The sequence below is a fragment of the Carassius auratus genome, chromosome 43, assembly GCF_003368295.1.
Source record: "Carassius auratus strain Wakin chromosome 43, ASM336829v1, whole genome shotgun sequence".
Taxonomy (NCBI): Eukaryota; Metazoa; Chordata; class Actinopteri; order Cypriniformes; family Cyprinidae; genus Carassius; species Carassius auratus.
In genome coordinates this window covers 13,922,520-13,943,293 of record NC_039285.1, presented here as the reverse complement: position 1 = coordinate 13,943,293, position 20,774 = coordinate 13,922,520, and the positions used below count along the sequence as shown (strand labels likewise).

The 20,774-nt window shown below is 35.8% G+C and overlaps 1 protein-coding gene across 1 annotated transcript; it reads right to left on the bottom strand.

The window, feature by feature from the left end:
- Positions 1–1,079: 1,079 nt before the first annotated feature.
- Positions 1,080–10,112, bottom strand: LOC113061754 (peroxisomal membrane protein PEX16). Its single transcript, XM_026231162.1, has 11 exons — positions 9,873–10,112; positions 9,076–9,111; positions 8,870–8,946; positions 6,903–7,036; positions 6,393–6,493; positions 5,186–5,266; positions 4,952–5,101; positions 3,222–3,294; positions 2,993–3,112; positions 2,019–2,083; positions 1,080–1,922 (listed from the first exon to the last, which is right to left on the bottom strand). The coding sequence occupies exons 1-11, from the start codon at positions 9,997–9,999 to the stop codon at positions 1,864–1,866; spliced, it is 1,023 nt and encodes a 340-aa protein (XP_026086947.1). The 5' UTR covers positions 10,000–10,112; the 3' UTR covers positions 1,080–1,863.
- Positions 10,113–20,774: the final 10,662 nt, after the last annotated feature.

Below are 20,774 nucleotides of genomic sequence, written 5' to 3'. Positions count from 1 at the left end.
ATATATATATATATATATATATATATATATACATATATATATATATATATATATATATATACACACACATACATATATATATATATATATATATATATATATATATACACACACATACATATATATATATATATATATATATATATATATATATATATATATATACACACACATACATATATATATATATATATATATATATATATATATATATACACACACACACATATATATATACATATATATATATATATATATATATATATATATATATATATATATATATATACATACACACATACCATTACAACCTTTCTTTTTCTTATACAAAACAGAAAACAAAAAACCCAACTAAACCTAATATAAAAAAAAGGCAACAGATGATGTTACATTTGTGTCAAAAACAAAAACAAAAAAACAAAACAAATGCCTTTTATTCAGGAAATCAATTCCAGGCGTGATTAACGAACTCTATAAAGGTTTAATTGTTTTTTAATTGATTTAGATATCGATCCCTTCCCAACACGGGAGGTAATTTGCTAGTAGTGAAAAGGCTTTTGAATTTATTAAACTAATTGCATTATGTCGTGGTTAGACCGATTACTTGACGATGTTATGTGTAATCTCACAAAACCACTGGTGGATTCGGACCTCGGCCTGGAATGAGAAGCGCAAAAGTGATAGATGCATTGCCATGTGGAGCTAGTGAATATCTAGGGGCACAATTCAAGAGAGATATCTTTTAACCCCACAGGGATATATAACGGATAGCTTGGCTGTTCCTAACTCTGAGGTCCAGGAGGACTTTTTTTTTTGGCTTCCTTAAGGAAGCAGTTTATCATCTCCGGCATTGCTGATACTGTAGTTCAGTGATTTTTTTCATGAGCATATACACTACAGCACAGCGAGGGGGTTGCTGGGACATACATCACATTTATGTTTAATTCAAACATTGATTTGAAAAGCTGAACAAAAACATTGTGAGATCAGACCTTGAGTTATGTCTCATGTGTATGAGCAGTTCATAGCAGCATTATAAATTCTGCTCTCTGGTAGAAAACACGAGGCATGAGGACACGTATTATTTAAAGATTTATTAAATGCATATAATTATATACAAAACCAATTATCCAATTTTACACTTTCACCATTTCAAAACAGGCATGCTTTACATTTTTGCTTCAAGTCTTCAAAATCAATCAAATTAATGATGGGTTTTAAAACAGACTCGAATGAGTTTATTTCACACACAGTGAAAAAACACGCTCATAATGTTGCTTTAGAAACAAAAGCCTCATTGCTGTCCTGTGAAATGATGGGGGACCTTTATATTTGATAGACCATTTCATTTAATGACCAACTGTAGCTGCAATTAAAAGTATCACATTCAGCTTCATCTCATCTGAGGCACGAAACAGAACAAACAAAAAACAGAACATCTGTCTAATTGACTTCATTTCAGCCAGTTGATTATTGTGTTCGATAAAACTATCCTCCTTGGAAATAAACATCTAAATTAAAAGGAAGGCATTCGTGCTGAGGGATAGATTATGGTACAGGAGAGCTTGAAGTTTAACAAGATAACAGATGTTTAAAAGTGCACAAAAAAGGCTCAGATGCATAAAATTGTGAGAGCTAAAAGATAAACAAAACCGCATTCGGAAAATCATTATCCAGATATATATTCTCATATGCCAGCAGTGTACCTGTGACTCCCTGACTGCTAAACTCCTCAATAAATGTGGTAATGTTCTGGCACAGGTGTGATTCGAGTCTTTGTGTCGCTGTCGCATCCTCTAAATGGCTTCCTCTCATTCTTCTAACATTTGGGCGCCACTGTCCTGTGAAAGATTCACTTTGAGGTCAGCCCCAGTTATAAAAGTAGATCTTCTGCCAAATGGGCAAGTACTCCATCAGCGGACCTGAGAGGACAGGAAAAATCCTGTCAGCACATAACTCAAGAGCTTTTAGTGTGACAGCATTGAACATCCGTTGTGTGAGATGGATACAGCACTTACGTGCAACCAAACCGACTCCAGGAACATAATCTGCCAAAAAGTGAAGGAGGAAGAGGATCTTCGTCCTGCGAGTATAAAAGAGACATTAGATCTGGGAACAAAAAGTACCATTATACAATAAAACGGTGCATTGATAAATCTAAATAGATATTTTGTAGAACTCAATTTGTATATTTTCTGGAGAAAATGCCAGGAGTTTTATTGTCTGGCAGGGGCAAACTGTAACTCTGACAAGTTGAGATTGTTTCTGTGTTGGGACAGATTCTGAGAAATGTAGCACTCCATCACTTGCTCACCAACTGATCCTCTGCAGTAATTGGGTGCCGTCAGAATGACAGTCTAAGCATCTGATAAAAACATCACAATAATCCACCAATAATCCACACAACTCCGGCCTTATGAAGAGAAAAGCTGTGTGTTTGCAATAAACAAATACAATAAGGTATTTTAACTTTAAACAGTCGCTTCTGCCAAAAAATACCAGTCTGTAATCCATAAATGCGCTCTCCAATGAAAAGGAGGATTTACTGCTTGATCTGTCTTGTGTGTATTTCTCTCCTGATTCAGACTAGAGATTTATTCACTGGAGAGAGTTTAAGAGTCAAATATTATGACTTGAATTTTGCCCAGAAACAATGGTTTAAAATTCTTAATGACATGCAGCTTCATCAATTGATGGATTATTGTGATGTTTTTATCAGCTGTTTGGACTCTCATTCTGACGGCACCCATTCACTACAGAGGATCCATTGGCGAGCAAGTGATGTAGCGCTTAATTTTTCCAAATCTCTTCTGATGAAGAAACAAACTCATCTACATCTTAGATGGCCTGAGAGTGAGCACTGTAAATTTTTAGCAAATATTCATATTGGGTGAACTATTTTAGACTTAAGGATTTGAACATAAAAATAACAGAAGTGCATCACATGAGAAGACTACACTAATGCAACGGATGCAATGAAGGAGACACTGACTCAGAGTATCGGTCATAGAAGGGGGAGCGGAGCAGGTAGTAGAGGAGAAGGAAGGCCCGTCTCCTCATCTCAGCCCTCTCTCTGCGGTTCAGCGTCTTGAAGTCGCTCAACAAACTGAAACTGTACAGAAAGCAGCATCAGACTGAACTTCTTTATCTTCAGAGACAGACGGAGGACTGAGAGAGAGAGAGAGAGAGAGAGAGAGAGAGAGACGCAAAGCACTCTGTACCTGGTTATCTCTAAGAGACCAGAGATGATCCAAGGTTTCCAGGAACGTTTTCCGCAAATCCCAAGACTGGCCACTAGCAAATGTTAAGGGTGATGGATGGCAAAATGTTCAAATTACTTAATCACCAATGCAAAAAAATTTAAAAAATCGTATTAACTTGGGCTGGGTGTCATCCAGCTATTTCATCTTCAAATTTCTGAATAAAATAAAATTGGTTAGTTTTATTTTCATATACATTTCAGATCAGAACATTCATGCTAGACTCTATTGAATGGCCATGGCATCAAGCAAACTTCTAAGGAGGCCTCAATAAATGACTTATATGATAAGCTAAAAGTAAAAATCAAGATATTTCTTATATTAATTCACCCCCTCAACAACTTGGAAAACCAGGATATAGGAGGTAACCCAATGAAATCTTAAAACTTCAAAAGGGATTTCATAATAAACACACATTTTGGCATAATTACAAAGCTACTAAATATTTTATTGGGTAAAAATCCATATCCTTAATCCTTAACCAGTAAATCACGATTAAAAAATCCACATAAATTCACTGGTTAAAAGAGTGGGAACCTTGAAAAGCTCTTAAAACTTCTGGAATCCGGAAATCTATTTACAGAAACTAGAAGCGTCGACCTTCAAACATTGTTTTGGACAATAGGAGGCCTTGGAGACAAAATAGTTGAGAATCACTGCACTAGAACATTATTATTATTATTATTATTATTTTTAAATAATCATTGTATTTCATTTTAAGAGTTTGTTTGACCATGTTGTGAAGAAAAAGATGTGCAGTCGGTCACATAAGGTGACAAAAGCGAGCATCATCTGTGGACCGAACATGCAAGCAAGTAAACTTATTAAGGATGTAATGATTCACTCAACTCACAATGTGATACGATTCATGATACTGATTTCACGATACGATTTTGTCACAATTTCTTGAACAAATTAGTTTTAAGACAAATTATAAATGAAAAAGTGTCTTTTTATTATTTCTCAGACAAAATGCTGCACATTACTTTGCAACATTGAAATGTGTAAATTAATTAAACTATATTTTAAAACAAATAATAAATACAAATGAAAATCTCTCTGAAATCTCAAACTAAATCTTTGCCTGTGCTCTTGTATATTTAAAATTAGAGGCAACCACAGCATTTTAATTACAATCCAAACAAATTATTATTTAAATTAGAAAGATAAATATAATAGAAATATCATTTCAAATTTGTAGGAAAAACTGAATGTTCTGACTTTAGCTTTGTTAAATTATACTACACTGAAACGAAACTAAAACAGCGGACAGGCTGAATAAAAACGCGAAATTCTCTCTCTGACAGCAGGTGGCGCTTATGGAACAGCAGCAATAGAGTGTTTTCTTGGTTACCACTGGGCTTATAAATATTACTTTCATATGCTTTATACAAAGGCAAAATAAAAAGAAAATACCATCTAAACTATTAGTATTCATATAAACCCCCTCCCACAAATGTAATTGCGACTCAATTAACATCTCAACGACTTGAATCATCACAATTTCTTAACGATTTTCAACTCGTGCATCGTTCCCTCCCTAAAACTTATTATAGCTGACTCTCACTTATCTGAGTTTTCAGATTGTTCCTACACCCTTGAGAATAATGAACTATTATGGCCATCCTAGGATAATATCCCACTGATATTGTGACAATTGTCATAAAACAGAAAATTAGCAGAAAGGATACAATGAACAAGCGGTCTTGCGATGTACAGGGATTCTGCAATGGTTTCCTGCAGACCCAGAGGTGTGGGGCTTGAGTGAAGCTCCTTTTCTCGATTCCAATTTTTTGTGTTTTTCTGAGGGAGACCCCAAAGACGAGACTGTAACGATGGTGCTAGAAAGAAAAAAAAAAGGACTCAATATAACTTTCCATCGACAGAACTTTTTGGTACACTGGGTTTGTATCTTCAAGTCTTACCGCTTCCCAGTGGTCTCACCACTCTTCCTGAACGCTGGCCCACGAAAGAAGTGTCCTCATCATCTTCTTCCGCATTGTTCTCTGTGAAGGGAGATCATTGTATGAGCAGTGCACAGGAAATCACTTTTCCACATAAAGAACGAACAGCATATTGATTTTGAGTCTCTCGTTGCCTCGCTCAAGGGCACATCGCAGAAACTCCACGGGCTCCGGCTCAACAGAACTACACAATCACAGCTTATCTGCACAGGCCATATACTGTACTTATTGTCTCACACAGTGTTTATTTATTGTCATCAGTGGAAATGTTTTTGTACTTGTTGCTGTGCGTTAATTGTTTGTTGTGACTTTGCTAAATGCCCTGCATGGTTGCTTCCAGAGACACTTTGGTTTGTTTCACTTCCTGTCATGCAGTGGAAAAAAAGCAATAAATTAACTTTGACTTTTGAGTTTGAAACCTTTGTGTTAGTATAATTACATTTATGCATTTGGCAGACTATTCAAAGAGACTTACATTGCATTGAAGGTTTACACTTTATCACTTTTTCGTTCTTTGGGAAACAAACCCATGACCTTGGCATTGCTAGCTTCTGACTCTACTGTTTGAGCTACAGGAACATGCAGTAGCCAAGATCACTAAAGGTGATGTGTGATTTTATCAACAAAAAAATCTAGTTACAAATAATGAAGGCATTATCTCCAAACAGTTTTTTCACTTAACTTAATATGTATATGCACCATTTATATTTACATAAAAAATGCATATTATTTTATTTAAAATCCATTTTAGACATGATCAAAGATTACTTTATTGCAGCTTACTTGTTGACTGTACCCCCAAAAACTGCTCTGTATTTTTGTCTTTTTCATATTTCCCATTCATTTCCTATGGCGATCATATCTGACCGCAAAGATTACAAATATGATAATTTCTTAAGACCATATAACCTTACAAAATCATGTCCATAATTTTTTTTGTGTGTTCATATACCAAGTCAACAAGTTTTTTTTTTTTTTTGCCATTATGATTAAATAAAACATTTCAAAAATTCTAAAATGTAAAATTTTTCGGTCTAAAATGACCAGAACACCAGAGGGTTAAACTTTCAGAAAAGGCTTAGTTAAGACAACATTCCATTGTTTGTTTTCTAGTTATTTTAGCAAACCTCTTTTCAAACACTTGTGATTTTTCTCCATGACATCTCACCTTGACTACGGAGCTGAGAATCCCTGTCCAGAGGAATTATAGGAGGTGACGTCTGGATGCCTGATTTGTACCAGAAAAGCAAGAGACAACGCAGGATCGCTCTAAAAACACAAGAGAGAATGGAAAAATGAGAAATCAGATATTAAAATACAGCAATGATTATCAGCTTAACTATTAGTTCAACTGAACATAACAGCAGAGTCATCATTGAAAGCTACAGCAGAGGGGAAGATTAAAAAAAAAAAAACTACTTGGTTGTGTTATTCACACAAAGCTATTGTGTAATGTTAGAAAATGATGCAGGAGTCATATGGACTTTTTTTTTGCCCTTGAGCTTTTGTGCCCATCTTTTATTGTGAACGCCTGCATTCACTTTAACCGTACAGAAAAGAGCACCCAGAACATCTCCTTTATGTCCTACAGAACAAAATCATACAGGTTTGAAACTACATGAGGATGTGTGTAACTAAAGATAACTACCCTTTAAGTATACTCAAACAAGTTTCTTACTTGGCAATCTGAATAAGAACAATAACTAGCCAGCGTCCAGCTTCTCCCCACAGCTTGGCAGCCCCCATCTCAGTGAAAACCTCCACATACTCCAGTACAGACAACCAGGTTAACAGTCTCTGCTGAGAGAGAGTCTACACACAAACACACAGAGAAAGAGAGAGAAGCATAAGATCAGGACAAAACAGATTCAATTTGTTCAATATTTGAAATGTTCAATATTATTCTGAATGTAACCTCAGTCATAACCTTCATAAACTAATTTGATGCTCAAATGTGCTTGCGTGACATGTGAGGACCAATGAGGTTTGTTTTAGTGCATTACAAACACGATCCAGCTTCTGTGTTTATTGTATTTGATCAGTTTACTTGTCTAAGACATGTCTAAGACATCTTGTCATAATTGCATCTTGCTTTGGACTTGACATTTATTTACATTTATTCATTTAGCTGACGCTTTTATCCAAAGCAACATAACTTACAATGGCTATATATGTCAGAGGTCGCACGCCTCTGGAGCAACTAGAGGTTAAGTGTCTTGCTCAGGGACACATTGGTGTCTCACAGTGGATTCGAACCCGGGTCTCTCACACCAAAGGCATGTGTCTTATCCACTGTGCCAACCCCACCCCATACACTTGACTGACACTTCATGCTTTCTAAACTTATCTCCACTTTTTTCCTCCTTTATGTTGCAATTATTCGGCTTATAGTACATATAAATATATAAAATACAAGAAGTTTATTAATTCTTAAGTGTGACCACACAGTCTGTAGTTAATGTGTGCACCAAGCAACTGGAAAATACAAGTACGGGATCGGCATCAGCAGATCCTCAATATTCAATGACTCGGACTGGATCAGGGGCAGAAAAAACCTGATCAGTACATTTCTGATATAAACTGTGATTGGGCCCTTTACATATCAGTCAGATGGTCTATTTTAGTCTAAATGGCATTTCTTGGCTAGAATAAGCTTCAATGAGGACTAGACTTTATGCCGTTTAGTCTGGCTGGAGACTAGTTGAACTATCACTCAATGTAAAGTCAAACAGCCTTTGAGGAGCTCCATTAAGATCATGGCTCAGATGCCCAAAGCTGTAAATGCAAACTCATTCTTCCTGTCCCTATGTTAAGCCGCTCTGAAAGTAAAGATAAATATGTTTCTCAAGCACAAACATAAAAGGAAAAAACAAAGGAGTTTTGTAAACTGTGCTTGCTCCCAAAAATTGAGTGTGTTTGTCTGCAGGGGGTCAGACGTATTTTCACACACAGCCCATTTCAAAGCCGTTTTGAGCAATAAGAGGCCGCCATCAACGGGACAAAAAGGTGGATAACAACAAGTCTGTTGCAGAACAGTGACAGAGTTGGGACAAAATACATTTTTTGATGATGTGCAGTCAAAGAAAGCAGCAGGCTGTGACTTTGAACACATAAAGCTTGCCACAACTTTGAATCATCTCTCTTGAAGCAGAAACAGACTGTGCTGTCTCTCAAGTTTCACAATAGAAAACTCTCATTCGTAGATCATTTTGTGGTGGTTGCCATGCCAACTGCACATGCACATATCAGTCCTTATGCAAGTGGGATGATAAAGTGAGGAATTAAAAGAGAAAGAATGGGTCATCTTATGGAAAACATCTCCATGTTTCCTGGATCTTTTAATAGATAAAAGAGCTTGATGTACCATGAAAACATAATGTAACTGTCAGAACTCTCTACTTTAAAAAGAGCATTTCAAACTATGCTAAATGGAAGTTTGCTAATGTCAAAGAGTGGTTGAAGTTTACTTTGAACTAAGTCCCTGATCATTTCAGTCTAATTGTTTGCATGATGCAATACAACTGTCAGTGTCAGTGAAGATAGTGCTTCCTTAAGGCACAAGAGCATAACAATGCCTGTAAGGAAGTGGAAAATGAAACAAATAAGCATTTACTAATAGTATAGGATGAAAAAAAATGTATTTACCATAGGCAATGTCCGAGAGAGATTCTTCCTCAAGATACCATCGTTCAGCAGCACTAGAAGGTTAGATGCTGAGTAGACTGCAAATCAAAGTGAGAAACACTAACACATAATTCCCAGCAGAATTCATAGAGAGACATGCTCTCAGATTAATACAAACACCTACAACATTAATACAAAAGAAGATGATACAAAGTAGTGAATCCTACCCAACTCTGAGATCTCATGAGAGTCTGAGAAGCGACCTGTAATGAGAGAAGTCATAACTTTATATAATATCAAAATGATAAAAAGCTTTAAAGTTCCTGTTAATGCAAAAAGAATACAATTTTACCCCAAAACTGTGCATCTAGAGCTATAAACTAAAGGGTGGTCACTTTGAAGAGCTTACATATAAAAATATTTAAATACATTTGCTTGTTTAGTCATTGCACAGATAAAAACAAACAAAACAAAAAAATTTATTGGGGGGGGGGGGCTAATTTGTATTGGTCTTGACACCTAATTAGCTGAAAGAGTGTGATTATTGCAATGACTAGTCAGTGTAAAGATTCAATACTTCAGTTTAAGTTATTTCTAAGTTTTTTATTTTTATTTTTTTCTAAAACGTGAACACAGTAGCTAATGATAAAAAATGAGTAGGTGTGTCCAAACTAATAAAGAACTCACTGCAATAAACAGTGACAACCATGTGGCATGCTAAAACCAAAACTCTAAAACTGCGTTTTAATTATGCCATGCCAATTAGGCTACATTAAATATTTGTACGTGTAACGTTAGAAATGTATGAAAACTGCAAAACCAATGCATGCTAAAATCCACCTCCCTCATACATTTGATATGAATGTTGTTGGGGAAAAAAAACAAGTATCCAGACACAGAAGATAACAACATAATACAGAAATGTGCCTACTGAATAAACATAGATTTAAGTTTAGTGTTGCAGGACACTGTTGTATAAGATGTGATTATGTTTACTTTCACTTTGAGATGCAGACTTTCTCACCTGCGATCAGGTAACTCAGCGCGCGGACTGCGCTCTCCACGTGAGACGCGGCTGCTGGGTTCGACCTCACATACTCCTGATAGCGCTCATAAATACGACTTAATTTATCCATGTAAAGCACCGACATCACAGCGAAATGAATAAATTCCCAATCACACACAACACATCACAGAAAACACACGGAGAACACCACTTCCGCGAATGCAGGCGACTTCCTCTGACACCACTTCCTGTACGGTGAGCGCGCGTGCGCGACATTTAAAGTCGCAGTAACCTGCTTAAATTCTATTTTCCTTTGCGTTTGTAATGCATCCATTCAAAGCGGTTTATTGAAGATGAACAGACGTAAGTGTTCTTCTTAAGTATGTCAATATACCCGGAAAACGGTGGCTGTTGGCATTCTCAAAAGCATGATGGCTGGAACACTGCAAAATATTTTTTTTATATTTTAAATGAATGTCAATCACCTGAACCCTGTAAAGAATCACTCTGGAGCAGCAGAAAAAAATAGGCTTTAAAATTCCTAGACATTTTTGCACCCTTGATGGGAATGCGGGAAGGATGTGTGGACGTGGTATTCCGTACGTTATGTCCCCACAAGGATAGTAATACCAGTTTGGAAATTTAAACTGATATTTATTGACACACTATGCTAAAACAAAAGATAGAAATACCTGACTTTAGACCATTTTTTGTTGTTGGTGAAAATGCTAATGGCCTTTTGCATAGTAGTAGTAGTAGTAGTAGTAGTAGTAGTAGTAGTGTGTGTGTGTGTGTATTTCACCGCATACCACACTGAGTACTATCATGAATATGGTACTGAGTACTATCATTTTTAATTGAAATATTTATAATTTCATGATACAAACTGTATCACATGCTATTTTTAAGAAAATAGCAGTTTGTTTTAGGGTTCACTAAGCAGTATGCTTGTCTGAACATGTTCTCTCTTTGAACCGGTAATCTTTTAAAACCTCTTCAATGGGTCAACAGCGCAGACAGGGATTACAAAACCTCTAGATGCATGACCCAAAAGTTTAATATAGCCCACAACCATAATCAGCGCTTTCAAATGAACTGGAATTAATTGAGCATATGCGTTTATAGAAGCAATCCACTTTCATTTCTTTAAAAGGTTGATGATCCATTTCTCACTTTATGTTAATAACTGAACACTAGAGGTTGCGAAAAAGCACAATTAAGTTCAAGCATCACCAGAGTGTGGCCAGTGTTTATTGGCAGAACAACAGAATGCTGGCATTGCTGGGCATCTAGAGATGGACAGAGTAGAAGGCATATAGACCATTAGCTCATCTGATGGATGAAAGAGGATAACATCAGGAAAGTGAAATAGGCATTTGATATTGTGAGAGAGAACGAAGCCTCATCTTATTTATAGGCATGAATTATTTTTGAATAGATAAAATCTGCATTACCCCCTGACTTGACAAATCATTATATATATTGAATTGAGTTCTGGTAACATCTTTTAAGGTAATGTTAAAGGCATATTTTTCTTCCACAGTTATATGCCTCATAATATATTAATGTGTTAACTTTTAAAGCAATAGACATGAAATGTAACTTGTATTTCCATTTCATCTTGTCAATTTAAACTGTTGTTTTGTCAGTGTAGTAAGTGTTGATTTTTTTTTTTTTTTTTGAAAATAAGAAAAAATGTATTTTCTATACAGTGATGTTAATGTTTATAGAATAGACTATCAAAGGTTGGGAATATTTAAGATATTTTTACGTTTTTGAAAGAAGCCTCTTATGCCCACCAAGGGGTGCTTTTATTTGATGAAAAATACAGCAAAACTGTAATATTATGAAATATTAATAAGAATAATAAGAGCAGTAAACTCAATTATTAATTATAAGAACCATTATTAATAATTGAACATGAATAATAATTGAGCAGAAAATCAGCACATGATGATTTCTCAAGAATCATGTGACACCGAAGACTGGAGAATTCTGCTAACACGTATTTAAAATATAGGTCTAAATAGAACACAGTTCTTTTTAAATGTAATAATATTTCACAATATTGCTGTTGTTACTTTTTTCTATATTTTCATCAAATATATGCACACACACACACACACACACACACACACACACAATGACAGAACCTTAATCTGTGGGAGAAATCATGATTATTAGGTCACTGTGTAAAAATAGTTTGAATCAATATTTACTAAAGGACAAGATTCTTTGTCCTTTACCAGATTCTTGAACCATGTTTCTGAATCACAGGGTTAATTAGAAGTGCTTACAATAAATTGAAGGCACTATGAGAATAACATGATTTCACACTGAGCTGATTCACTTTTCACATGTACATTGGTGATATTATTGTTTAATTAGCAAGGCTCTCTTTTTTTCTTTCTCTTTAAACCTCTAAGATAGAGTTCAGAGTGTGTTTTTTTAAATAATTTCTCTCTGAATTAAATTGTAATATCTTAAGTGCTCTTGGTGGAATTTGAATTTGATTGGCACACGGTTCATCACTGTCCTGCTATGATTAATTCAGTCTTAATCAAAACTAAAGATTTAATTTAATATTTGATCCCTCTGTTATATCCCTCATGCATACTGAGAGAATGAATATGACATGATAAGTGCTTGAGCAGGATATTTTTTTAATGAATTTACAATGTCAAAATCTGCCTATGCCAAAATTGTACAATTGTAAAACTCTAACCATAACAACAGTTTACATGTTTTCACTTAGATGACTAACGTCAAGGTTAGATTTTGATTCAAATTTTAAAAAAATCTATTTTTGAATAACCAGCACCATGAATCGATGAATATATAGACAATAAGGCCATATGTAAAGAAATAAAAAATAGTTGAATCTGATTACATACTTTAAAAAAGGTCATGAGGAATACAATCTTTGCAGAAAAAACATGACATATACAAATATTTTTAAAATCAGTATTGTGTATTTATTTGTGCATGCTCATTTGTTCTTCTCCTCTTTTTTACATTTCTATTTGCTTACCTTTACTTAAACAGCAATACATGTATTATTTAGCAGATGTTGAAACAAATGTCAAATTGTCATACTGTATGTTATAATTTTGTGATGCCTGAATTCATGAGTGTTACACAATTCATATGATTGTCTGAATTCTAAACTAAACTGAACTTAAACTACTTGATCAGGATTCAAAACTTATTTTTAAAAGTCCAAAAAGAACATTTATTAGAAGTTCGAAATTAAAATATACGATTCGACCTCTTGAAATGTCACTGAATGACCTGGCTGCAGATTTTCAAATGAAATGACTGGATTTAAATCTAAAAGCTGTCTGATTCTCTGTTGAAATAAATTGCTACAGTCTATCTTTAGATCAGATGAAAGGGCCAGGTTCATCATTACCTCTAGGAGGGAAAGGATACACTTTAATAGATGCTTCCCTTGAAGATTAGAGGGGTCAAAAATCTAATTTTTCTTATCTAAAATAGTGAAGCCATGAAGCCAGGGCTTTCCCCCTGGAGCTCCCGTTAGCCTGTGGTCTGCAGATTTGAAGGTGAGCGATGGTGTTCATGATTTAGCACAGCAGTTTGATGACATCTCTGCCCCCCCGGCGCTCCACTGAGGGTCATTCGTCAGACATGAGTGATGCTTATGAAGGGAACGAGTGTAGATTAGACATCCATTTCTCCACTCAGTGCTTCCTTGGATCTCTTCTGTTTTTGGTGTGGGCGAGCGCTCCTTACGATTTCTTCAGAAAATGTCAGTGTGGTTCTTTACTTTAATCTCAGTCTTCTTTGCCAACTTCATGGTTTTGCATTCATCTTTGAGAACCGTCAACCGATGAATTCAAAACAGAAGGAAAAAATGGAGTGCAAATCAGTGTCCCAATACTTATCTTTAGTTTTAACACAGACAACGCTTTTTGAGGAGCTTTCCTTAAGAAAATAATCATGCTGATCATTTAATTATCAAAAAAAGCTTGTTTTAAGTGCTACTGTGACAATTTAAACAGTAAAATACACTGTAAAAAATTATTTAGCAGTTTAGTTGTTTCAATGAATTTTTTTATGTTGACACAACTTGCAGTTACTGAATTTGTTCATTCAACTAAAAATTTTAAGTTTTCAGTGTCTCAACTAGTTTGAAAGTTGACTGAACTAGGTTGTTTGTCCTCATAACTTAAAAAAAAATTTGTTGACTCAATTCTCAATTCAATTCAATAGCAATATCACGTTCACAACATCACTTATCGCGAGATCTCGTCATTCTCGTGAATGCTGTTGGATGGTTAAAAAAGTGACTTTAACCATTTTCAAATCCATTCAGTCGATCTCAGGGTCTGGTGGTAGCATTTTAGCTTAGCTTAGCATAGATCATTGAATCTGATTAGACTGATTAAAATTCCCAAAAAGTTTCTATATTTTTCCTTATTAAAACTTGACTCTTCTGTAGTTACATCATGTACTAAGACTGACGGAAAATGAAAATTTGCGATTTTCTAGGCCAATACGGCTAGGAACTATACTCTCATTCTGGCGTAATAATCAATTAACTTTGCTGTTGTACGATGGATGCAGCAGGTGCAGTGATATTAGGCAGTGCCTGAAAATAGTCCCCAGCTAGTTTGTGTAGATGCAGCAATTATTATTTTCAGGCACTGCGTAATATCACTGTTCTGTATTGTACACAGTATTTTTTTTATGAGATGTCCACAGTCACTGACTTTCAAAGTTATACACTTAAAGCTTGTGGTGGTTTTTCATTGTGAGCTGTGACAGAGTCAAGGTGCATGTACCCTAGATAAACTAGACAGAGGTTCATATGAATCATTTTGGATGTATAAATACATCCAGTGGATTATAAAAAAAATGAATTGAAACATCACTCTCTGAGGAACTGTTATAAAGCTCTCATAAAACACAGCTGTGGTGGTGTGTAAATTTCCAGAAGCATCCATGGAGTCACGACAGCCATATTGTTTATATGTGATCTACAGCTGGCAGCCGAGGATGCTGAAGATTGTTTTGTAGCGTGACTTCAGAGAGGATGCCGCCCATCCCACCATGGGAGTCCACTGATTGACAGGAGACATAATTTGTATACGCCCCTTTTGTGAATAATTCATCAAATAAGTCTAAGTAACTGGAGTGATTAAATATTAACCACAAAACAGGCTGGTCTATTTTTAAATGCACCTCTAGACAGCATAATCAATGTTTAGGGGCAAAACAACACAGAATATGTGTGTGTCTGCAATGAATTGATGTTCTCCCTCTCTGTCTTTCTTTTGCTATCTTTCTGTAATAGGGATATTGTTCAGTATACTACTCTCTCCTCTCTTTCTCATTTCTCATACATATAGTCGTCTGTGTTGGTTTTATCCTGCATCTCTTTCGCAATAGAAATAGAGATGGAAAACTCTCCGGATCATGGGGACAACCACAGCTGTGCGCTTCTTCTTCTTCTCCCTTTCCCATCTGCCATGTCTGTGTGTGTGTGTCTCAGAAAGCAATCTCACGGTAATGAAATGGCGCGCGCACACATCCACCTGTCCAATCTCGGTGTAATGAAGGCTGCTCGCACACACACCTGGGCCAAGGAGGATGGAGATGGGCCCGGACACCACAATGTTGGCAGGCCTTAGAGGAGCTGATGCAAGGCGCAACTTTCCCCGCAGGTGTCTGCTTAATTTAAACGAAGACAGAGACGCCTGTTCTGGCCAATCAGCTGATTGGCTGACAGGAGGGATTCTAGCAGACTGCAGAGTTTAATAAAGGTACAGCCATAAAATTGAACCATGAGCCATCAGCTGTGCTGGAGATCTTTTAATAATTAGCATTTTATATTAAAAGGGACTTTTAATAGTTTTACATGTATTTTCCTATATTTATCAATGATATTCTAATAGTTATTTTTAAATAAAATTAATCTGATTGCATATATTTCTATTATATTCATATATAATTTCATATATACACTATTCAATATAAAGTTCACATTTATAATTTGTAAACAATATCTTGAAGCAGGTGCTTGTTTCACTTGTTTCAGTGACAGTCTCACTGAAGCAACCCAATGTATTCAGTGAGAGGAGAACAGCCAGACTGGTTTGAGCTGAGAGAAGGACCACAGTAACTCAAATAACCATGCGTTAATAATTGAGGTATGCAGAAGAGGTTCTCTGAATGCACGACAGGAAAGAATGTGCTGTCAATCCCTCTTTTTACATTTCCCCACAATTCATAAATAACGCAAACTCCTTAATCAGCTGTTCTCTCACGTATACCCTTGATTACTGTCTTTCTCACTTTACTGAGTAAAGGCCAGAGTAAATTGTTGGCCTTAATACCTTAATCTCTGCCGCAATATGGAACATGAAGACATTAAATGGAGTGATTTGCCCGGCTCTTAAATTTACAGCACTTTCAAATGAACTGTAATCCCTTTAGTTCAGTCTTACACCTGTGACGAGTTCTTGGGCTGGACATAAGGGCATTTCTTTCTTCTTTTCCCCCTTGTTTTTATATCAACCTCACATTTTAAACACAACTAGTTTAGATTTATGGCTTTAATTTTCTCATAGTTTTACAGTAAAATTTGTTTTGGAAAACATATGTTTCATATAACACTTGAAAATAGTAACACAGTGATAGTATGTGTAAAGTTACATCCAATCTTTCAACTCATGTTATGACTGTGTACATCTATAGCAATTGTTTGCATGAAGGAAACTCTTGTCCTAAGGAATAATGTTGGTATAGTACCAACTCAAACATTTGATTTAGACAAATTACATCTAAACATATTACTTTAATGAAGACCTAACTCTTCAAAAAAATTAATTGCTGCTGATTTGCCATATATTAAAGGTGCTATATGTATATGAACAAGCGCACTTGACTGTGTTTTCCGCAAACTGGCAATTGGGCAGGTTTCACAAACCAAAACAGATCTGAGCATTCCGGCCCGGAACTCACATTTTCAAACGAGAACTGACTGTAGCATTGTTTTTCAAGTATGTTAAACAAGTATGTTAACTTAGCATGTTTCTTAAATATCTGCAAAAATATTATGGTATTTTTATGCTTTAGTAGAGTCAAAAACTTACAAACATCACCTTTAACTGTGAGTAAAAGAAATGGAGATACTTGGAAAAGGATAGCACTGTGGTTTCAACAATGGCATAACAGCTGCATCAACAGGTTTTTATAATTTTCAGAAAAGGTTGTTTCATCACTCTGATGTATCCATGCACAGAAGTATTTTCTATAATGCAGGGGCCATACTAGCTGTTATCTACCCAGGGTAATTATCCCAAAAGTAATAATGTTATCAGGGTGTTGAGAGCCACCCGTCAAAATGATTTATATGGGCCACCGTTCTTATTCTTCCTCCGCTTATTTTATCACACACTTCAGAAATCACACACACACACACACACACACACACACTCACTCACTCACTCACACATAAAGGCTTTTACAGACTATTCTGCCCTGCTGGACACTTAAATTTATCAAATTGCTGAGATGGGCCATTTTCCTTCTAAGGCCTGTTGTTAATCATCCAAACATTGCAGTCTCAGATGTCTGGATGCAATTTTGGCCTTCGCATCACAGACTGTCCCTCGTGTTTGTTTAAAACAGATGTCTTGAGGTGTCTGAGTTTTACTGGGATCAGAACTGTAATGAAAATTGTAAATGCATTGTAAATGCCGCCTGTCATTAATGTATACAAGAGCGCCAGTCAACGTCCAAATCCTTTAGTTGAGAATTGTGAGCTACAAAAATATTTCTTACATTTCCAACACTGCCACAAAGGAAAGTTTGTAAATCAATAGAAATGTATACGAAGATGCCTTACAAGCATCTGTTTCTATGGGCTGCTATATCTAAGTCGCCTGCCTTATTTGAACAGTCAAAGCTGGTCTGTAAACATTTGAAGGCAAAGTAGATTGTGAGTCTGCAACTGTAGCTACTAGGGCTGTGAATCTTTGGGTAGGCAACGATTCGATTCGATTCACGATTCATAAGTTTTTGATTCGATTCAAGAACGATTTTTGCAAATTTAGAATGATTATTTTTGATTAGATTCACAATTAAATTAGATTCGATTAGATTATAACGATAAAATTCTTCACTCTTTTCCCCTAAATTCTATAAATGCTTAGTCGGGGGAAATTACGGTTTGAAAATGATTTGCCTGTATGGTTCTAGAACCATAGATTAGAAAAAAATTATAAATAAATAAACATTTTGGTCCATTGTTAGATGCTAGTTTAATGATATGGCATGACATGGCATGCATACATTTTTATGGCAAGATAAAAAAAAAAAGAGCTTTAAAAGTGTTATCTATTAGCTAACATTTTGTCACACCAGGGGCGTAGACATCATTTCAGAATAAGGAAGAAAATATACTTTATATATATGTGATATAGTTTATGTACTGTAATAAATGATGTCAATTAGCACTGCATCATTTATATATTGTATTTATTTATAAGTTCATTCTGCTTTTATTCAGTTTAGCTGCAGATAAAGTCTGGCACGTCTATGAGAGTGAAATCACTTCTCTTTCAGTGTAAAAACTTGTTTATCTAATTTTCACAAAATAAAATGCTACAGTAGCTATGTAACTTTTCCTCTCCATCAGCGAATGAAGATTCTGAAGGAAAATGCACCAGATATCTTGCTAAAGCAACAAACGCTACTTTCATGGATCTGATCGTCAGATAAACCTTGCGCTCTTATTTCAAGGTTGTTGTTAATGCTGTGATTATTTTAACAGGCCCTGTCCCAAATGGCACACTCCGGACTTGTGGACTTCCTCAGAGTCGACACTTTGGTGACGTCATATAGTGCAGACATATAGGGCCCTTGTTGCGAGTCCACGAGGGTGCATTGAGAGGTATTTTTGGGACAGACTTGATCGTCACGCTGGAAATAACGGTCTGGTCTGGTCTGGTTGCTTTTGCTTATGCCACCTGGGCATAAGACAATATATACATGTTAATTTAAATAATGTATACAGTTGTAATAATACATAATGTTCCATTTGAACTAAGATTACAATTTTAACACCTAATAAAAGTGCGTGAGTTTCAGATGAATTTACAGGTTTAAATATAAATACTAAGTTTACATATAACTCAGTAAAGCCCTGACATTCTGTTCTATTTATTTAATGAATCATAATGCGATCGTATTATTCAGTGTGCTTTTATTATGTTATGAGATATCAACCACTGGTCGATGACCATAATGTTTGTATAAACTGTAGGTAACAACTGGTAAAAATTTACACCTAGGTCATAAAAACCGTAATGATACCTACACTTAAATATTTTCTTCGCAGCCATGTCAGCAATTGCTCTTGAGAGAAATCTCCTCCCATCCAATTGTCTGAATGGCATTTCGCAAGGATTCCTGGGTAATTAAAGTGTGTGAAGCCTGCATCTATGAATGGGACAGCCTACGGAGTCGGACTCGTAGACTCGGCAAGCACGTGCAATTTAAGTCCACAAGTCCACATGAAGTGCCCCATTTGGGACAGGGCCTCAGTTTCCTTGTACATTCGGTTCATCAGCATTGTTAAAACACATTTATCATTCAATGGAACTGTGCGTGTGCTTTAGACACTTACATTTCTGCTCCGTCCATGCAATAAATAAACAGCGTTCGACTGTCATTGAAAAACTACAGAAAAGTAAAACTACTTCACTTTAGTATTACTGGCCACGAGTTCTAAGGAGAGATCTCACATCAGCTGCGTCAGAGACGAACGGAGCACGAGCGCAATACTGTTACAATCTTGGGCGGTAATAGTGGAGCACGTGAAGGAGAGATAAGAGGTATGAAAACTGTTCAAGGTCTCCATTAATTTGTGCTTGTAGTAATTTAATGTGTATATATTTTGAAAGCATTGAATAGCTAAAGAAATCGCGATTCATTGAATTCTTAGCGTTTTAAATCGATTACTGTACGATTACTGATCGGCAATTCACTATTCAAAAATCATGTTTCAAGATCGATGCATATGAATCGTCAGGGTTTGTAATCAATGCCTCGAGAAAATGAGTGAATCTTTACACCCTAGTAGCTACGCATGTATGAATATCTACATTAGTCTTGCAGCGGTCTTCAGATAAAATGCTAAAATAAAACAATAAAAGAAGCCATTGACTAAAACGACATTAAAAAGTTACCTTAGTTTAAAACCTGTAACATTGAGTTAATACAAATTAAAAACACAAGCTTTCACGTGTGAAAAGTGAATCCCATTTCTTTGGGAATGTAAATTACAGCTGTGTAATGTTGTGGCATCTCGGAAAACTCCTTGCATGTTACTGAGTGATGACACAATAAACGTTCCAAGAAGGTGGATACGTCAACATGTCTGGAGCGATCGAATGTGGCATCTATGTACACAGCGTCCGCAAAGAACCTGATGTAGCGTTAAGCACTTTCCGCATCAAAGACTTTTTTTATAAATATGAATGATGGTGTGGATTTAGTATATGCATATTCTATGAACAAATCTGTTTGTATGCAAGTTTTATAAATGAGGTTTATAAAATCAAGTCGGCAGCTGGATATGATTCAGAGTTCTCCCGTTATGCTGATGGACCATGGAAAAGTCCATCATTGTTTTTAAAATTTGAATGTTTAATAAATACTATATCCCCACACAATTACAGCACAAGCCTGAATCGCTTAACAAGAAATGATAGATCCATGCTTTCATGTTGTTTACACCCAATTTTGTGAATATTGCAGAAGAAATCAAGACTTCCCTGTTGAAGAAAAAAACTGCCAAAAACTGCTGTTGTCCAATTTAGGTCGAACATGCTAATTTAGCCTCAGTTTCCTGTTTTTCTGCTGCTGTAGCCAATGTGCTTCCAGGTATAA